The sequence below is a fragment of the Primulina eburnea genome, unplaced genomic scaffold (assembly GCF_022965805.1).
Source record: "Primulina eburnea isolate SZY01 unplaced genomic scaffold, ASM2296580v1 ctg507_ERROPOS390280, whole genome shotgun sequence".
Lineage (NCBI taxonomy): Eukaryota > Viridiplantae > Streptophyta > Magnoliopsida > Lamiales > Gesneriaceae > Primulina > Primulina eburnea.
In genome coordinates this window covers 76341-97878 of record NW_027331309.1, presented here as the reverse complement: position 1 = coordinate 97878, position 21538 = coordinate 76341, and the positions used below count along the sequence as shown (strand labels likewise).

General features: G+C 34.4%; 1 protein-coding gene and 1 long non-coding RNA gene across 13 annotated transcripts; one reads left to right on the top strand and one right to left on the bottom strand.

Moving 5' to 3' along the window:
- The first annotated feature begins 4238 nt into the window (after nt 1–4238).
- LOC140821285 (uncharacterized) lies at nt 4239–12867 on the top strand. 11 transcript variants are annotated; one of them, XM_073181733.1, is made up of 11 exons: nt 4239–4378; nt 5059–5211; nt 5402–5727; nt 5816–5995; nt 6094–6291; nt 9710–9996; nt 10732–10967; nt 11060–11318; nt 11701–11880; nt 11963–12118; nt 12392–12867. In XM_073181733.1, the coding sequence occupies exons 6-11, from the start codon at nt 9967–9969 to the stop codon at nt 12563–12565; spliced, it is 1035 nt and encodes a 344-aa protein (XP_073037834.1). In that variant the 5' UTR covers nt 4239–4378; nt 5059–5211; nt 5402–5727; nt 5816–5995; nt 6094–6291; nt 9710–9966; the 3' UTR covers nt 12566–12867. The 11 variants fall into 11 exon arrangements, with proteins under 11 accessions (XP_073037834.1, XP_073037833.1, XP_073037839.1 ...); XM_073181732.1 differs by having other exon boundaries at nt 5389–5727; XM_073181738.1 differs by having other exon boundaries at nt 5315–5711; nt 5816–5920.
- On the bottom strand, nt 10028–21210 carry LOC140821286 (uncharacterized). 2 transcript variants are annotated; one of them, XR_012115692.1, is made up of 3 exons: nt 21087–21210; nt 14707–14784; nt 10028–10538 (listed from the first exon to the last, which is right to left on the bottom strand). It is a non-coding gene; the product is annotated as an uncharacterized lncRNA (long non-coding RNA). The 2 variants fall into 2 exon arrangements; XR_012115693.1 differs by lacking the exon at nt 10028–10538 and adding an exon at nt 13843–14473.
- Between the last annotated feature and the right edge of the window lie 328 nt (nt 21211–21538).

Genomic DNA, 21538 nt, shown 5'->3' with positions numbered 1-21538 from the left:
AAATTATTCGCCTTAATCAAGAAATCAATGCCATTTTGTGGTTGCATGAATGCTATCAACCACCTCCAAGGTCCCCCCACTACACTCCATTTCAATATAAATCGCAGCCTAAACATGATGATATATTGAATGTCACACATTTTTAGAAAAATCCAAGTTCTGAATTGATAAACTATATTATTACGAGAAAATTCTAGGTCATGTCGTATATTTTTCATTTTTAGTCACAGTCTCAATCCATTAATTTGTATTTTTTTCGATTTTTCACTTTTTCACATGTCCACTTCACATTTAACTCGTCAGTAATATTTGACACCACATCAATAATTTTCGGTGACTAGCTCGCCATCATTTTCCAGTGTCATGTCACACTTTATAAACATATATAAACAAGGCCGGTTTCATAGAAAACTCACTTGGTTAGTAACAAGAATTGACTGGCTCGAGCACGTCACCGGACCGAATCGGGTTTTTGGGTTCTCAATTTCAGTTTTCATTCATGGTCGCACAAAAGATAGGTGAAAAGAAATATGTGACTGGGGCTCAATGCATGGTCATTAAAAGACTTAGGAGATGACATCTTTGGATTCCAAAATTTGTCCCCCATCCTTCGTTTATTAACTGGAAAGCGATTGCTTTGGCCGCGTCTCCACTGTTGTACAATAATGGGCTTTCGATTACACCAAACTCTTTTTTCTCGAGTATCTTTTTTCTTCTATTGCTTGATTTATTTCATTGTAGTCATCTTCTTGTCTCCTAGCAATTAATTAAAACCATTGTCGACGAAATCGTATCCTGTTCCTGATTTAATTTACAGTTTCAGCTGTTGGTTTTCACCCTTTTGGAATTGTCACTCAGCGCCATTAATGTTCTTTGAATTAATCTGATCAACTGTGCCTAAATTGTAAGCTCACATATAATAGTAGATAGTCCGATTTCGATTACTAAATAATTCATAGTATTTTTCAGGCGATTGTTATAACTGAGTTTCGAATTTGATACTTCGTTTTTAATTGAGACCTTGATGCCTATGGGAACTTGATGAAAACCAAATTATTATATTCAGAGGACGTTGACACAATTTTAGCAAAACAATAGGAGAAATTTTAAAAGGTTTTTTTTTGGGAGTAGGTCTCTTCTGAGACGAGCTCACGAATCTTTATTTGTGAGACGAATCAACCTTACCGATATTCACGATAAAAATTAGGCAAAAACTTGTGTGAGACGGTCTCACGGGTCATATTTGTGAGAAAGATCTCTTATTTGGGTCATCCATGAAAAAGTATTACTTTTTATGCTAAGAGTATTACTTTTTATTGTGAATATTTGTAACATTGACCTGTCTCACAAATTAAGATCCGTGAGACGGTCTCACATGAGAACCACTCTAAAAAGTAATACTCTTAACATAAAAATTAATATTTTTTCATGGATGACCCAAATAAAAGATCTGTTTCACAAAATACGACCCGTGAGGCTGTCTCACACAAGTTTTTGTCTTTGTTTGGATGAATTATTTGATTGGGTGAATTCTTTGTTTGGATGAATTATTTGATTGGGTGAATATATAGATTGGTTTTGGAGAAAGCTTGGATTTTTGGATTTCAAATCACAGAAGTTAAAATCCGTTGCAATATCTAATGCAAAATTTTACTTTAGATATATTACATACAATTAAAATTTTGCTCATACTAAAATCATCCAAACGAACTATAATGGATTTAAAACCAAGGATCTCGATTTCAAATGATTCACTACAAATGCAACCTAGAACGTGAGCTTAAATTGAAGAATTTAAAATGAATTACCTAAATTCACCACGTTCTTTCGGATGCTTTTGAATTCAATGGATTTGGATTTGAAATTTCTTCGCACCCGTTTTAAACTTTTTTATGTATTAAAATAATGGAAATTTAATTCTGCCGAAATCCATCCATTAAATATCTTTTCCAATACAAACCACTTAATTTAAACTCAATCAGGAGGAAAATTTATAAAAAAAATAATTAATATTTTATGAGGCTATTATTTTTTTAAATGGACCAAATGAGTGTCTTTGTATGGAGCCTGCTGGTCATTGCAGGGCGTCTTTCTTCTTGTTTTATTCTTCGGACAAAGAAAATATAAAAGACCTTTGATTCGATCCATGCATGGAATGTCAATGGGTCCAATTGAAACTATCCATATTTATACTGTATACATCACATCACCTGATATAGCTTATATTTTCCAGTTTTTGTAGTCCACTCCTACAAAATTTCAAATCAAATGAAAGAAATTGATCTTACAAAACAAAACTTCATTGATACTAAAAAGAAAACTTTATTGAAATCAGTGTTGCGGATTAGGGTTTTTTGGTTATGGAGATTAGTGTGTGCTCTTTTAATTTTTTTTTTCCTTCAAAAAATTAGGATTAGAGGTATTTAGAATAATAACATTGACCGAAATTGTGTCCATTTAAATTAAATCTATCAATCCAAATACAAACTTATAGATTTATCGAAAACGGATACTATAACGCAATAGAGGCTCGGCCAATTACAGAAGGCACAAAGACGAAGTCCTGCTTTGATACGATTAATTTAGACTACCCTGAGTATCTATCAAGATCCAATGACCGAAATTGTTCCGTTCATGTGGCCTCTAAAATTTTGCATATGGACCTCCACATTTCCAAAACAATACAGATCATCTAAAAAGTAGCATGAACTCAACCACAAGAATATATGAGACGGTGGACCTCATCATTTCTAGGGATGAGACAATGAAGCGAGTTTGGATAAACACGGATCTGCCCCGCCTCACTTTAGACCCGTCCCACCGGAAAATCCGACAAGTACAATCTAGGTTGGACCCGCTAAAAATTCTATGCCTTTAAAATTAAGTCATTATACAAAAAAAAATTTTAAAAAATTAATAAATCATTAAATTTACTTTCCAAATTTATATTAATTATATATATGTACAAACAAAATATTATCACAAGTTAAAATCTATCAATTTAAATTCAATTAAAAATAAAATAAAACTTATAATTATATTTCTTTTATTTTAACATATCATTATAAAATAAAATTATTTCAATCTTAAAACAACATGATCTAAAATTAGGGATTAAAATACCATTGAATCCCGGGACTTGCTTGACCGGGTCTAAACATGCCCATTCTAGACGAGTTCACCGACTCATTGTCTTCTCCGATCATTTTCCTGATAAGATTCCACAAGATAGAGATGTCAATTTCCTTCGAACCTCGATGAATAATCAATTACCCAACCCAAATAGAGAAGAGTATGAATTAGATTTTTATCTAATTAAATTAAATAAATGAGTAATTGTGTATGAAGATTTTCGGATATGTGGATGAAAGCGGGTCTTAAAAAATCCTACCCATACCGACCCAAAGGTCCAATTAAATTAATATATATATGATTTTTCCGGATATAATGTTAATTTTAATATGCTTTTGTTGAATGAAATTAGTTGAATGAAAAAAAAAATTTAGTATAGTGTTGATACTATTTTTGTTGGATAATGATATTAGGACAAATTGTTTCTAATGTTTTTTATATTTTTTCAATAATGTTTAATTTACCAATTTTTATATTTTTTTCTTATTATTTTCAACAATGTAGTAAATATCAACAGTTTACTCGAAATAATTCAAATGTGAGAAAATTCAATTATTGGTGGTAATATAATATTTGAGTTGAATATCTATAGTCAAAACTCATATGTATATGAGAATGTTGATGAAATTAAATATCTGATGGGATGTGCATAAGGATAATGATAATAATACAAATGAATATAATAAATAGAGATGAAAACAGAAGATATGAAATAATATCCAAAGCCGAGCCTTTTCCAACCACCATAAGACTAGCACAAAGGCGTGTAGCACTTTATGGCCATATATGGGCTGCAAGATTTCCAACAGGGCTAAGCAAACGGTACCCATGTCCAGGCCCACAAACAAGCCCACAAGCAAGATAGAAAATGCAAAAAGCGGCTTTATCATAATTTTCGATCCGTATTAATTTATATTTTTAACCATAATTGCTGCAATCTGTGCCATTAGCGCGTTTTATCACACAAACAAACGACACTGTGGACTGGGAAACGAAACTAGCTTCATCACGCAGCGGATAGAGGTGAGAGGCGAGGCGGAATGGTTGCGGGCACTCCGATTCAGTTTCAACCCCGTTTATTCTCCACCTTCCTCGGAGACCGCCGGCGAGGCGAGGCGAGGCGGAATGGTTGCGGGCACTCCGATTCAGTTTCAACCCCGTTTATTCTCCACCTTCCTCGGAGACCGCCGCTATCTTCCATTGATTTATGCTGCTTCAGTTCATCGGCTCCTCCGTTTCAACCCAGGTTTGCTCGATATACGTTCTAGTTTCAAGCCGAATTTGATCAATTATTTATGTTGGCTGGTGGATTGCCTGGGGTTGGAACCTTGGAATGGATTCTTGAGTTGAATGTTAACCTTGTGTCTGGATGGATGTTTTGAGTAGATAGAAAACTGTATTAAATTTGAAACAGAAGCTGTGAGCGGGAGGAGAGCAAGGTGGTAGAAATCGACATAAGTTATCCCTCGGAGTGAATTAACTTGTCCCTTGATTCATTGGTTCCCCCTTAAGCCTGAATCTGGTGTATAAACTAGTTAAGCTTTAATAAATATTTGAGCTAATGAATTTAGCTGGAAGGAATCGCTGGATTAGTTTAAAATTTATTTGATTAAAAGTCAATTACGGATGGAGGTATCACACTAAAATACATGGTTTTTTCAATCATACAGTGAGAAGGAGTAAGAAATTGTCTGTCTTCAAGTGGACATTTTATTTGAGATAAGAGGCTTACAGAATGCCATATGGTGCAAATTGCACTGGATAATGAGCTATGACCAGCACATTCTATGGTAGAAATCACAAAGTGATTCAGTTAGCTGTCCTATCCAATGGGCGATTTTGTCATTGCAGCTTGATGACTTGTTTGCTGCATTTGTATTTCTAATTTGCCTTTAGTATGACTAAGATTTTTAATTTTATTACTAGGGAATCACTTTAAAGCATTTGGGGCAATCACTTTATCTTGATTGTCACAGAATGAACTGAGCCGGATGAGATTAGATGTCTCAGTGCTTGACGACCTTGTTCAGGAGTACTGTATTTACAGGGATATTGTGGATTCTGGTCCCATAACCGCTGGTAAAAGGCTTAATTCTTTTCAATTTTTGTTATGGTTAGAGTTCTTGGATGTTTTCAACTATTAAATTTCATTTTCATTTGATTTCATGAACTTGCCCAAAAGGAATGCAAGTTATCACTGGAACCTCAACTGTAGAGATCAATTAGAGCCTGATTGTACATCTCATTATTGTTCAGTGGTTTCTGACAGTGATATGTCAGTGAATAATGCTCATGTGGAGGGTTCTTCAGAAACTAGAATAGATATGCTGGGCATGCCAAATGCATACATGGAAGAATGATATTGCTCCAACTTAATCACTCTGAACAAAGACTTCAGCACCAGTGGAACATGTCAATCACATGACGGCAAAATTGTGCAAAGAAACAGAAGTACAGGAACTGGGGAAAGGAGCAAGCACAGGAGATGGAGAGGGAGAAATGAGAATCAAGAATTATAACTGGAAGTTGCAAACATGACCTTAGTGTCACTAAATCTCTTGGCGACGCAAAAATGCTAGGTGATTACAGAAGTAGGTACTGATTTTGTGTCATGGTCGGTGATTACGGAAGTAGGTGCTGATTTTATTAATATGTACTTGAGTTTTGTGACCTTGTTCCACAGGATTTGAATACGTCGTCCTTGGTGGACACTTTGAGCAAGAGAGCAGACAAGTATGAGATTTTCCTGGGCATAAAGGAATTAGCTAGCAAGGGAATGGCAGTGGAGGTTGTTGAACATATAAATTATTTGGATCCAGAATTTTGTACTGAGAACCCTTTGTTGTTATTCCAACTGATACAGGTTGATTTATGTTTTGCATCTCTTCTGTTGAAAGATTTAAAAAAACACCTTTCCTATAAGATAGAAAGAAATCAATCTGAATTTTATTCTGAATGCAGGTTGAATTCCTGAAGCTTGTCCGCAATGGTGAGCATCATAGTGCACTTAAGGTTGCCTCATCCCATTTGGGTCCTTTGACCACTAAAGATCTGAGTTTGCTTAAGCCCTTGAAAGAGGCATTGTTGACTTTTCTGACACTGAATGAAGAAGCAACCCTTGGCAACTTGCGCTTAGATGCCCTTGCAACTTCACTTCAGGTTTTACATGTTCATGACCCTATACTAAATTTTTTGTATTTTTTCGTTATATTTCTATGTCAAGTATCTTGGAGTTTCCTGGAATAATTTATTTGCTTTCAAATAGAATAAACATTGTCGTCAAAGAGCTTTAGAAATGGAAATTAATCTGTATGATTATTGCAAAATTGATTATTCAGTTGGAGGGTTCTGCTTTCATTCAGTAAAGTAGGATAATTAGTTCATGGAGATGGATTTCTACCATTAATCATATCTCATTACGTTTGTTAGCCACATTGTCATGCATATCTGATCGTCCATTGTTTGTATGGATGCTAGCATGCTGAGTCAACAACCAGTAAGCATTGTATTTTGGGGATGGTAAGAGTGTAAAAAGGGTGCTCCGAAGTCCTCTATAATATATTTCTGGAAATGATTAATTTGTCATTAGCTCTTCTTTTATTCTTTGGAGACGTTGGCAATTAATGTGTTGTGAAAAGGTTGCTGTTGGTAGGCGTCTAGGCACTGAAGAACCCCAGCTTATGAAAATTACAAGGACTACACTACACTCGCATAGCGAATGGTTCAAGCTTCCAAATGTGTAAAGACCAGTTTATGGGACTTTTATGGATCAGTTCCCTAAAAGAACTCGGCAGTCCTCTGCTTGGAGATGGTACTTGCACCCAAGGATCTTCACAAGTTATGATATCCTCTGGTAGTATTAGGAGTCACGAAGATGGTAACGGTTCTAATCACATCTCGTCCACTGATATTGGATGCGATGAAAATGCTATACTGAAAGTTATGGTGAGTCACAGTCTTCATTTTTTAAAAAAAATCTTCACATGTGGATCAATTTTTATAAATCATAGACTAGTAAGAGATGTCGAGTGTAGAATGATGGATGAATATTACCCGCGATATCATTCTCAATCCAAACGGCCTCGACTTCTCAGCCTCGTAGCTCCAAAACTACTCGAGTAGTTTTTAACATTTGTGCTAGTGTCAGCCGCGTTAGCAAATTCATTTCATATTATTCCGTTTGGTACATATCCTCTTTCAATATGTATACATGCATATATATAGAAGAGTGGTATATCATACATGTGTCATTGATCCGCATATATATTGTATGAGATGGAATACATTTCAGAGCATAGTTATTGTCGAGGTATCCATCATCGTAAAGATTCGAATACCTTATTGGATATTGAATCCCGAAAATACCATATTGGATATATTTAATCCAAGCAAGGATTTGGTTATGATGAATATTCAGGTTTTTCATGATTGGAATAAGATATTCGTCTTACAAAATTAAATCATGACAAAGTTTCGCAAGAATTTTGTGCGAGTCGATAAGGTGAATATGATCTAAATTAAATTCATCAGACCTAACCAAATGAATTTCGAAGGTATAATTAATTAATCCAACCAAATCCCTATCTTTTGACAGAAATAAATTTGAAAATTTTGAATGTCTGTTTTATATCAATAATTAACAATATACAAGGTGGCCCAAAGAGTGGCTGATTTAATCATCATTCCACTTTTATGGATTCCAAAAAGATGCTTATTTTTCTTTTTTTATAAAAAGGTCCTTGTAGTTCTTCTAAAAAAAGGCGTTTGTGTGTATATATATGTGTAGTTTTTTTAGAAAATGATTCTTCACTTTTCATTTTAATATTTTTTAGAAGTTACAAACACTTTTAGAGAATTTCATAGTAAAATTTCTCCATATGAAAATGGATGTGTCGTCAATTCAAAGCAAAAGCATTCAATAATTAAAGCACGAATATTTCTCATGAATGCTGTTTTTCCCACCTGTTCTACCACTTTGCCTTTTGCACCAAATTGTGATTCTATATTTACTAGAATGAGTTGCAAAGCATATTTACTATTGAGGAGGTCATATACCTATTACTATGTTAAAGTTGAGACATGAATTGGTCCCTGATATGATTATCTTACATTATTCTGATTAAGTATTTATAATAGTAAACAATTTGTGTGAGACGATCTCACGGATCATATTTGTGATTAAATAAAGATAGATTAATAGTCAAATATTTATCGTTAAAATTTTAAGTTGTTTTAATAATCATTTTGACTCGGTTTAAGATTCAATTTTATGGATAACTATTTGATTAATAAAATTTGATCTTAAACCGGGTCAAAATGATTATTAAAACATCTTAAAATTTTAACGATAAATATGTGACTATTAATCTATCTTTATTTAATCCCCTCAACCAAACACACCCAAGAGTATTATTTTTTATTATGAATATCGGTAGGGTTGACCCGTCTCACAGATAAAGATTCATTAGACCGTCTTACAAAACACATATTCTAAATGAAAAACATGAATTGGTCTCTGATACGATTTTCTTACATTATTCTTATTAAGTATTTATAATTATCATATTACCTCTACTTTTTTTAATTTAATTTGTAACAACTATTCTTATTCTACAACCTAGTAAAAAAGATTGATGAAACAAATACAAATTTAGAAACAAAACGACATCATACAGACACGTGTCCCATCCCACGTAACCTAGTAAGATGATGTGGGTGGTCAGGTGGGGATGATGTGGTAATTTTTGTAGTAGGATTGCATAAACGTAATGTAGACGTCAAGCACTGCATCAGGCCCATCCAACGGTCAATATTAATCGGCAAATTTAATGTGCATCAACAATTTCAAGAAGATTTATTTATTTATTTTTGCTTATTTTGAGAAGTAACTTGAACTCGGCCTTAATTAATAGATGATAGTTGAAAAAGTAGAGATCTGTACTCTAAAATCATTCTTGGAATTTGAAAATATGATATTTAAATTCACACATAATTTTTCAATGACATATGTTAATAGTTGACATATATAACTATATTTTCCTAAACTTAGGTAAGAAAATTATATTAGTAAAAAATAAGAATAAATATAACTAACGTATAAAATGTATTATATATTTAGGACAATCGAAAATGAAGAGTAATATGTATGAGATATTTTGGAACAAAGAAAGTAATTTGTAAAATAATTTATTATATAATAATGCGCTGTTTATTCTAAAAAAAAACAATAAACAAGAACAAGTATATTTGCCACACGCGTAGTGGGTTGTTGGTGTAAATAGCATCAGCCACTCAGCTTTTACGCGCTGCCATGCCTTAAATTATGTGTTTTATTTAGTTGTTCGTTTCAAGAAAATTATTAGATTACAGTAGTTTGTACTGATTAAGAATTATTTCTGTTAAAGTTTGAATTTTTTTTCCTTTGGAAGAATAAAGTTCGATTTTTGAGCACATCAAAACTCTACAATTACTTGTTTATTCAACCCTCTACACCTCTAGCTAGAATAATTAATAACTTGAATTTTATACTTGCAAGAAAGAAACAATTTCTTGTTGTAGTATATTTTATACTTGCTAGAAAGAATCAATTTCTTGTAGTAGTATGAAAAGCCTGGCAAAAAAGGCCGAGGCAAGAGAGAAGAGGGAAGAGTACCCAGCCCCCCAGCTGTACCCATCAACGTCTTTGTGCTTAACGAGGAGCTTTGGTTGTTTTTCTCCACGGCTTACTACATTGCGCAATTTCTTACAGCTAATGTGGTACATTATATTACACACACAAATATTACAGTCGGGTAAAGAACCTTCTTTGATTTTATTTCATTCTTGCGAGGTATAATGGCCGAAGACATCTGTCTCTTCACCAAGGTGAGTTTTTTCTTTTCTTTTCTTGCGTTTCTTCTTTGCTTGGTTTAGTTAATAAGTTTTTTCTTAGTTGTATGGGTTTGAGTCTTTTAAGTTTGAAGTAGTGGGGTTGCTCCTCACGTCAAGAATTCAGTTTTTTTTTCTTTTGGGAGGGAGGGGTGGAGGTTTAGAGGTTAGATTATGTATATTATGTTCTGGGAATTCTGGAATCTGATTGGAGTTTGGATTTGTATATTTCTGGGTTGGGAACTTTGGGATGAGTTTTGAGGTGCATGGGGTGTCCTTTTGAAAAAGTTGCGATATCCGCATCTATGTCTTATTTGAATGCATGAGAGAAGCTGAGGTTTGGGTTTTTGCTCCCTGTAAAATGTGGTGTTTTTTAGCTGTACTCGTGTTCAATATTATTTGCTATCTTCGGCAGTTGGCCACTTGTTTCTCTTCTTGAGATGGCTTTGCAAGCTACTTTCCTCTTCTCTTTTGTGTTTCAAATGTCTTGCTGTTGTTTTCCATTTTCCCTTATATCTTGGTAGACATCTTTACAACTGCTGAAATTTTTGAAATTCCATTGATCAGAAAGGAGGAAAAAGTTGTGAAATTGTGATGTAGATTCTAGTACTATGTTCTGAGATAAATAAATAAATATATACACATATATTAGAAAGATATAATCTTGTAAGACACGAATTAAATAAACTCTTACTTTGACAGTGATAAATGTTTTCCCTTTGCAATCAACAGGGCAAAATAACTGTAAAATCTCCGAAGAAATCCCCAGCTTCATTAAGGATGATTGTCTTAGTTTTTGCCGTGGTGTGTGGTGTTTATATATGCTCGGTCTGTCTAAAGCAAACCAATTTTCTTAGCCAAACAAAATTCCTAAACATCAAAATTAATACGAGGCATTGCCATACAAACGGCATCGATAGATCCCAAACTCCACCGTTGTACTACCCAAATCCCACCACCTTTAGCAGGTAATTGTGATACCTGTGTTTGATTCAAAATTTGCAATTTCCCATAGCCCATAGGATTTGGTTTTAAATGCATGCTCTTTTATGTATACTAGGGCTGAATGTGCCTGTAATCCGGTGCGACTATTCACTATTCTGTCAATGCAAAGATCTGGGAGTGGATGGTTTGAGACTCTATTGAATAGCCATACTAATGTAAGTTCCAATGGAGAGATATTCTCAGTTAAGGAGAGAAGAAGTAATATTTCTTCAATTTTGATGACTCTGGATCATGTTTACAATTTGGACTGGCTTACTAGTGCTTCCAAGAATCATTGCTCGGCTGCCGTTGGCTTCAAGTGGATGCTTAATCAGGTAAAATATCACATACATTTTTCTTACCGATTTATTTTTTTCATCTAGCCATTCTATTTTGTTACGCAACTTATTGTAGTATTACCCGGAGTGGTCGTGATTAGCACCAATCTCATATTACTCGAATCGAAATCCGTTCCTCAGTCTCAGTTGCTTATTTAATAGTTCCCATCACAAGTATAACCATTGAGAAGCTATAATTGCCCCTGATCGTCTATAAGTCTGCCTAAATGGGATGGCGGTAGGATCATGGTGTTTGAGTTGTTGTATAACTGAAAGAATTTTAATTATCCAGTTACTATTGATTGTGGCTTTTGACATAAGAGTAGGTGCTCAGTCCTTAAAAAACAAACACCAATCATTTTCATTATTTCTAATTCAGGGATTGATGGAATACCATAAAGAAATCCTTGAATATTTCAATGATAGAGGTGTTTCAGTAATATTTCTCTTCCGAAGAAATTTACTTCGTAGGATGGTCTCAGTGCTAGCAAATTCTTACGATAGATATGCTAAACTCCTGAACGGTACGCACAAGTCCCATGTGCACACACACGAAGAGGTAATGATTTCCTTCTTCATCCTCTTGTATAACCAACTGCACCGTTGTATGAAGATCTAATATTTTTGCATGCTTAATGCAGGCGGAGACTCTATCTACATACAAACCTGTAATCAACTCAACATCACTGGTAATGGATTTGAAACTCATGGAGAAGATGGTCTTGGAAGCATTGGATTATTTCACCAACACCAGGCACATTGTTCTCTACTATGAAGATCTCATAAAGAATCGAACTGTGAGTGCTTTTCAGCTTTTGATCAAAATATTTAACATGTTAAAAAGCACTGTTTCATGTTCGACCTCGATGGTCATAGGTTTAAGAAATCAGTCCGGTGATTCTGGGTAAAAGAATTTGGAAAATAGAATGGAAATTTGGGTTCAAATTCAATAACTGCAGCAAAATTCTTGGACATTGTCCTCAATTGATCCAAACTTAGATATAGACGGTTCATTTATCCAGTGGGATAAAATAATTCATCGTTCTTCATTGTGGCATGTTATTTTTCAGAAACTAGGGGATATTCTAGATTTTCTTGGGTTACCGAAAATGGAGTTAACTAGTCGGCAAGTGAAGATACACAAAGGATCATTGTCCGAGCACATGAAGAACTGGGATGATGTTAACAAGACTCTAAGTGGAACCAAATACGGAAGCTTCCTAAATAGTGACTACGCTGATTAGTGCATTTTAGTAAGATACATAAGTTGAATCTTGCTGGCCCTGATATACTTTTATGATGGATCGATCAATGCAACGTTGATCTTCACCTTTTTAGTTCTCTAATTCAAATTTCTTGCTGACCGGGTCATTCTTTTTCATCTTTCGCTGGCCCAATGCTTCTTTTTTGGTTGGTTGCCTTTTGTAAGCATCCGAGGATTTGTATAGCTGTGTAACATTTTGTATAGGCTTGTCAAGGAGAATGTGATGTATTTTTTGGCTTCTGATTTTTATTTATTCGCATTCACTGGTACGACATTGCGGTCTATGTTGCTTTATCTACTCTGTGGTTCGGGTTTGCTATGGTTTGGCTGATACACTACTCACTTCAAAATTCCATGGAAAGGAAAAAATCATTTGCTGGGTAAAGCATTTTAAGCTATATATAAACTTCTGGATATAAACTCAAGTTTGGTTCTGTCCCATTAAGCTCATAAGGCTTAAGAGGTGGATATGGTATTATTTTGTTTGTCTTTAGCACTTCAATCACAACAAACCATTTTCCTTTTACTCCCCATGTAGGATGAACGTGGGTCACTTCATCTAATTGTTAAATCTCACACAGGGAGTAACATTCCCAATATAGCATAAAATTCGCCTCTCCTCCAAGATATTTGGTATATACATACTTCACCACAAAGCTGTTTTGTGCTAGATATTACAAGAACCCTGATGCCTCCAGAGATCTCATTCGACCCAAGACTTTGGATTCAACTAGGAGTTGAGCATTATTCAACTCCAGAGTTTGAACATGTGTTTTCTGTTTTAATACAATATTATTAGACTAAAACTATTTTAGACTCAGTGAGCAATGAATACAATGTAATGTTTACTCTTTTTTTATTACATTGGGGGAGAGGTATAGTGTAGTGGTTTAAACCTCTCTCCGGGGAGAGACGTGACATCAAATTTATGCAAAAGATGTTTGTACTCATTTTTGCACACAGAAGGGCTGGAGTTTGGCAGGCTTTTATCTGGCCTTGTATATGGAATCTCTAATTTTCTTCTTAAGAACCACAACCACCTCGATCGTTTCATTGACTGGAGTGGTGTATTTTCGCTGATAGCAGTGGTATGTTTTCACCAACTTCACGTTTAACTAAATGTGCTTAACCACAGAGGAGACTACAACACACAAGAAGAAAAGAAAGGAAAAGAAAGAAAAATAACCTTCGAAACTGGTTACGACCTTTTGATCTAATATCTTGTGAACCGAGATTCTAAAGCAGCGCTAGCTAAAAGTTACATCTGAATAATGATGGTGCAAATCAAATCATTTAAATTGTACCGAACCAAAATGTCACAAATCAATTGGCCACACTCGAACTTGTGTCACAAGGGCAAATGGTTCCATTAGGTGAGAGATTGCTTCAGTTGAATAAAATCTGAATGTGATGATTTGACGGCAAATGTAAAGAACAAGTCTATTGTTAATTCAAATCAACCTTTGTTGCACATAAACAAGTCGTGAAGAACCAATTTCACTAAATTCCACAGCGACAAACAAAAGATGCAGTAAATCTGAAAATTTTAGTTTCTGAAAAGGACACTTTGAGCATATGGGCGTGCATGTTTCACATAAATACTCAAGATCATGCCTATGTACACACGTAACGCCATTTTATTTAGGAAAACTAAAACCCAAGCTATGAATCTAAACAGATATAACTCAGACTGAAGCATTCCCGATAATTAAGAAAGGAATAGTCTGATGTAATGTGTACAGCCCATTAAAGAATCTCCAACCAATTTGGACCTACCTTGACGGTGTTGGTTATAAAAATACCTCGAGAACGTAGGGAGTTCAGCATCCTGCATTACTGAGTGTATTGTCTTCTCTACCGTTTAGCCACAACCTCTCAGATTCAATGGCTGCATCAAAGCTGACCTTCTTAATCCTCATAATAGTACTATATATCCCGAAAAATATAGCATGCAGAGGGAAGAAACTTGGAGTTTAAGGACGAGAATAAATTTACTCCAACTCACAAAGATTTCACAAGAAGACTCCAGAAAGTTGGATAAACATGGTAAAATATTATCCAAGGACTACTCTGGTTTCACAGCATATAATAACAAGGCAAAGTTTAGTTCAACAACGATACCGTTACCACCAAGCCAAGCACCAGCTGTGACTCAGCCACCATCTCCAGGAAATGTAGACAGCTTCAGGCCCACAGCACCTGATCACAGCCCAGGAATTGGACATTCTTTACGAAAAATATAGGCTTAGAAAATTTGTGTCGTAAGTGCTGTGAATAGATATGCATGCATGTATATATTTTTTCTCATGCATTTGCTACCGCTTTCATTATCTTTCAGTTTGGATTATCTGTATTTCACCACCATGCATAAGCAAGTGCAAAGCGAAATTCATCTTTTCTAATTCAGATGGACATCAGATAGATATTGTTCATGTTCTACTATTTTACCAATGTATTTACTTCAGCTGTGACTAAGGTTCAGTTTGCGTTAGATTTGACCCCATTAGACATGAAATCACTAATTTTTCTTTCTTATTAAGTGTTTTGGAGGATTTCAAATAAATTTTGTAATAACCCAAACAATATAAATGTAGAATGTTATGCCAGAACTGAAGAAGTAGATCCTCGGTTTTATTGAATAATTAACTTTCAGTGCCAGGCTGGGCCTTAAAACTTGACAAAAAGCAAGAAAAGGTGTTAAAACTGAACAATAACAGTCAAATGAACTGATAACCTCAACTGTCATGATCTTGTCCGAAGAATGTAATAAATCCCTGATGAGCGGACAGTATAAAATATCAGCATCGTATTTAAGGCATCATCATCGTAATTTATTATTCTCGTGAACATCATAAAAGACATGAACACTGATAAAGGATCAAACATGAATCCAATAATTTATTTACCAAAATCAGATCAAAATCAACATCTATTCAATGCAAACTAATATCCACAAAATGTGAAGTTTGTTAAGTAAATAAACTCCATCATCTGAATGATGAAATGCTACTTGATATTAAGTCCAGGATCTGGTACGATAAGATTTAGGACATTTGCATGAGAAAATTGTTTCCTTTTGAAGGGAAACACATCATCTGAAGGAAAATTCTCCACACTCCAAAGTTAAAATTATTTTTCCTAGGAACTTGAATTTAATCCGTGCAGTAAATTCTCAATAAAAGCATTTGGTGAAAAGTAAAAGCCCGTGAATTTGGAATCCTGCCTGGTAGCATATTTTCACATTTGACGAGACGCCATATTCCGTTCATGTTTTTAAAACAGCTCAAACCATTTTTGCCACTTCATGCATTTTGTTCTCCCTTCAACAACACATCTATAAATTTTAGCCACAGTGAATGTAAGAAGGTAAAGAAAAGAGAAAAAGAAAATCAAACGATGCATAATAAAATTCAAAATCATTAAGATTCAAAAAAGGCACAGGAAGATCCGCTGTCTTGCCCGCAAGGGTCACTATCAAGTAACATTCTTTTAATTTGCACTAGGGGTACTGGTGTATTATATGGTTTACGATAATATTAAACTATTAACCATGATAGTGGTTTACAGGTTGACACAGTAGAGAAACAGATGGTCTCTCTTCTCTAAATATAGTATGGCTTCTTTCATTTCCACGGTCCAGTGGGCCAACTCAGGGAGATGGTTCCAAAACCCAAGGAACCAACCATGTTATGTCCTTTTTGAGGAATCTGTTTCTCAATTCCATGTTGGTGTAGAGTCAAAGAAAATGGAGGGTTGAGGTATCACCGTTTAAAGATCATCATTTGCTTCCTTTAACTTCTTTGAAATTCAACACCAAACAGTAACAAAGTAGCACATTTGACATAGTGCAACGGGCACTCAGGTTTGATGGCTCTGAAGTTTTGGTAAAATATTAATAGTTTCCATAATCGCAAATTTTGGTTATGACGAGATATTTGGTCAAACAACATTGGTCAAACTAAACCATCCTAGGAATAAAATAACAGTTTACTTTTCCCCTGGAGTTATTGAAACAAAGATTCTCAGGTTAATTACTATTCAACAAACATAAGCATACATGTCTGCCACCATTAGTGCCCTTAAATTGAATTACCATTATTGTTCCCATGCTGTATTTTTAGCACAATTAAGTCCAAAATAACATCTTCATACAAGTTTCATCATAAAAATGCAACAACATACATTTTCAGAAAAAGTTGTCCTGCAACAGATGACAGAAAAACTGCATCTTGAGATACTTTACCTACTTTTATAAAGGATGGTTTGCTTCAGTTTACGATTATCAGCATATGAACACAAATCACCGACAGAACCATTGATCTGTAAAAGCCCGACTATTCAGATTTTGGAGTTCCATTTATGCAAGATCATGAATAAACATACATGGACCAAACAACAAATACAAGTCAAAGTTTAACCACCAAATAGCATGGTATAACAGGAATAAACAAGGCCATTTTCTATGGTTATTAACAAAGTTTAATATTAGGAAACAGACACTTCATCACGGAGCAATTATATTGTGAATCGTGCATGTAGCATTAGAAAGTCTAGAAAATCACAAAAAATTGATGGTATAGCTCAAAGTGCTATTATATTATCATTGTTAATCTGAACTTATCAATTTAAAAGCTGAAAATTGCCATGAATAAAATTAAGCATAAAGCACAATACAGATGTGTTTGCTTGATTTTGTTGACCAAAATAACTTAAAGCTTTGCATATGAGCCGTCCACATAAAGGAGAAGACACGGCAAAGTGGCAAGTACACAGAATCCAAGCCTTTTTCAACCACATTTCCTGTTTTAAGCCCAATTGGGTCTCTTCTGGTATTTTATTAATCCAAGAAATCTAGATTTCCTGATCTTATTTACCAAAAAATATCATTCAACCACCACCTCAAATGTATAAAGAATAAAGCAACACTTGAACACAATGAAAGGCCGTTATATTCCAAGGTCTCAAGCTATAAACCTCATTTTATAAGACCTTACCAAAAATTTATAAATCATTTACCAGTGCATATAGATCTTTTTCCCTAATCGGCGGCGATATGATATTTATTTCATGCATGCACAGACAAATAATGACTTCTTTTAGTTATCTGTAGAAACATGTTCCATATTTAAAAATGTTCTAGGAGAAAGTTTCAAAACCAGACAGTGACAGTGAACAAAAGAGAGAAAAGAATAAGAAACCCAAGTGACCTGTTGGAGGAAATGAAGGCTATTAAATTTTAGCTGAAAAAGGATTGAAGAGCAAAACCACTCATGCACTTCAATTTTTTCGACAATCACACAAAATCACCACCTGTATGTTGCATGTGAATTAACCATGTGAAGCTCCTATCATATCATGATAACATAGAAAATAGTTCATAATTTTGACCTAATTAGAGCCAATTCCTAGCACTGGCCTCAAGTTTAACTTGTGAACAGTTGAAAGTGTTCAACTTAGATACAAGAATTCAACTCTTCTTCATCTTCTTTGGCAGTCAAAGTTTTCCTTCAGGGGTTCAAGAAAAGTGATGAAAGATAAGACATAAATGATGAAAGCAGGTTAAAACTCTTTCAATTGAAAAGACACTTAACATGCAGAGAAACATCTAATTTTTATGAGATTGAAGTCCACAAAAGGTTAAACGATTAATGAGATGTATGAATGAATATATATATATATATAAGATAAAAATGAACCATGTTCGATCACGCTCTATTACCTATTTAAATGACTAAATCGTTTAAGAGATGAAAACTTAAACCGATAAAGGCGGGAAGTATTAAGAATTGATTGCCTTTAACAAGGAACACCGAAAAATATTAGAAGGTAAATTGAAAAGGTCAAGAATTATGAACCACACGTAGTAGGTCAACACTTAATGAATACAATTTATAATGGTAAAGATTATTACATGAGTAAACCCCCAAGATTATAAATACTACATAAGTTGTGAGTTGGAAATATTGTGTTTCAGAGCAAAATATCATCTTCCTGTCTTCTCGAAAAACAATAACAGCAAACACAGTCTCAAACAGAAACAAAGAATCATCATCCTTTTTCTTTCAATGGCTTGCATCCAGTATCTCCATATGTTCATATTTTTTATTGCATGTCTTGCCTGCCCAGAAATTCAGTTTACCGAGGGAAGGCAACTAAAAGATCTGATGAAGAATGAGTTTGGTGCTAACAAAAACCAGGAAGGGCTGCAAACTCATGCAACAAAACCCATCAACAGTAAGCAAATCCCAGAGAGAAAAAAGTGCAATCCACGTGTCACTGAACATAGACAAATTCTCCCACCAATGACACCATATCACAGTAATGAATTTGGCAGTTCAGATAAATCTCATTCGGATGATTTTCGACCCACAGCACCTGGAAATAGTCCAGGAGTCGGGCACTCTTTTACAGGAAAAAAGGACAGTGTGCAAGCAAAGGTGAAAAGTTATGAATCAGGTGTGAGACACAATGTCGCAGGAAGCACCGACAATTTTCGACCCACGGGACCAGGCCACAGTCCAGGGGTTGGTCATTATTACCAAAACATGAACAAGTGACCATGGGTTTAAAGAAATGTCCACATGCATGAATATTTATGGTATCTTGTAAATATTTTGTATTACCCAACCAAACCAAGGGCTCTATTTCCTTTGTCTTGTATGTTGAAATTTGTCACAGGTGAATTATGTACTTATGTGTACCTAAATAACTACTATATATCTATTGCAAGAAAATAAATGTAGCCTTTCTCTTCTCTCCATGCACATTTATCAGCCAGCCATGCATACGTGCCTCTGTGCATTTACTTTGTATGCAAACAACTAGACAATATGCACACATATAATCCTATGCTTAACTGCAATTAAGAAGCAGCATACAACTAGGCAAGATGAACTATGTATAAATATATGCTACGCCAATCGGTTAAATTAAACCCATCCAAGATATTTTGAAAAGCTATGGAAATTTCTGCTGCATATCAATAAGCTTTTGATTCTAAGAGAAAAGCTAGCAAACATCTCAGTCCTCCTTACCTACACCTATCACTACACATGATAACTGAAAACTCTTAGCACCTCAGGAATTATTCAAGCAATATTTGACTTAGATGTTTGACTAAATTTATTTTAAATGACTTAGTAACTCTTAAATTGAGGAGATGTTTTTGGAGTTCATAAGTTGTATTAAAAAGTAAGTTGTTAAAATGTTTGGATACAATAAGATAACATAACTTTTTTTTAACGGTTGCAAACAAATATTTTGGACATATTTTAGTACAATTAACATTGAATTTTGGGAGGACATAATTGGAATGTAATAAATTTGTGGGGATATTTTGATCATTTAAAATATTAAAATAAGTTAAGAATATCCATTTTTTTAAAAAAAATGATTTTTATAAGCTCTTTTTAAAAAACATTTTTTCAGAGCTAATAAAAACTCTCAAAAAGCATATAAGCTCAACCAAGTTTCCTCTTAATTTCAATATCTACATGCAGACCTTCTCAATGTAAGAGAGTCTCTCAAAAATCACAAGACCAAACATAAATACAAAAAAGAAAAAAGAAAATCGACTCCATGCTTTGAAGTGAAAACTATTTGCAAGCCATTATTTCACTTCAGTTGAGTAGTAAACTGAAACAGGAGTAGTATGAAAAAGAGTGGAGACAGTTCATTCACGAAAGTAATCATGAAGATTTATTCAACATTATGGCTCTTTTTCTTTTCCTCTTGTAACCAAATCTAAAAAATGACGACAAATTTGATGGGTTCGTACCTTAAGCAAATTTTTTTAAAAAAAACTAAGAATAGTCAAAACACGAGTGTCTTGATACTGAAAAAATTCTTCTTAAGTTACAGTCACATCCCCCAGATCCTCACTGCAAAAGTGATTGAACCATTAAAATAAAAAGATTCTGTTTTCCACTTTGTGGGATCTGAGTTTTATCGACAAAAAAAAATATTCTGTCCAAGAAACACAATAATTAAATTCAACAATTGAAAATCACCATATTGCGGTAAGAGAATTCATTATTAAACATCAAGATAAACTGTCAAACGTCAATGTTAGATATCTCACTTCAGTTAGATTAAGTTTTTTATACTTGTATATATGAATTTGGATAATTGTTCTCACTCAGCTAGCTTTTGGGTAGAGTTGAACACAAGTCCATAATCAACAAATTTTAAAGAGAGATAAAAGCAAAACCTGGGATAGCATTCCCAAATGGGGCAAGAACAATCCCCAACCCTAGGATCGAAAAAACAAAAGCAACCAGCCTGTCAACCACTCCAATAAGCCTTTTTTTATTTAAAAAAGCCAACTTTTCAATACGAAGAGCCAATTAACAGCTTTGTGCACTAACATATAGGTCGATATCACACGCACATGCAAGCCATAAATTTCGAATTTAACGATATTTTTTTTACAAATCCATTGGCCTTGAAAACTAAATTCAACAAAATTATACAATAGATACAGGATAAATCGATCGTCTCACCTTGGAAACTGAGTCCGAATTTGTTGAACGAAACCTTTGAAAAGTCTTTTTTTTTTATTTTGAATTTAATTGTCTATCCTCGGTCCTCCATTGCTTTGGTAAGAAAGGTCCACACCCGTCCCTTCTATGCGAGGAGATTCTGCAGTAATTTTGACTGGTACTAGTTAATTACAAATTAAATATTGCCAGCCGCAAACGTGCGAATCTTGAAGAATCTCGTCCTTTTGTTCGAGTTGTCCTGTGGATTCCTCAAACGCTTTAGGGTGATCATCATGTTGAGGTATGTATTTTTCAAATAAATTCAAACCCAAATGCCCAAATTTTTAGGTTACGGTTAGTCTATTATGGTTTCTTAAGTAAAACTAGATATGACTTGATGTTATCGTGGTGAATCGGGTGAGGTAGGCCGGGGCAATCCACGGGATTTAATAAGAGTTTTTTTAGGAAAAATG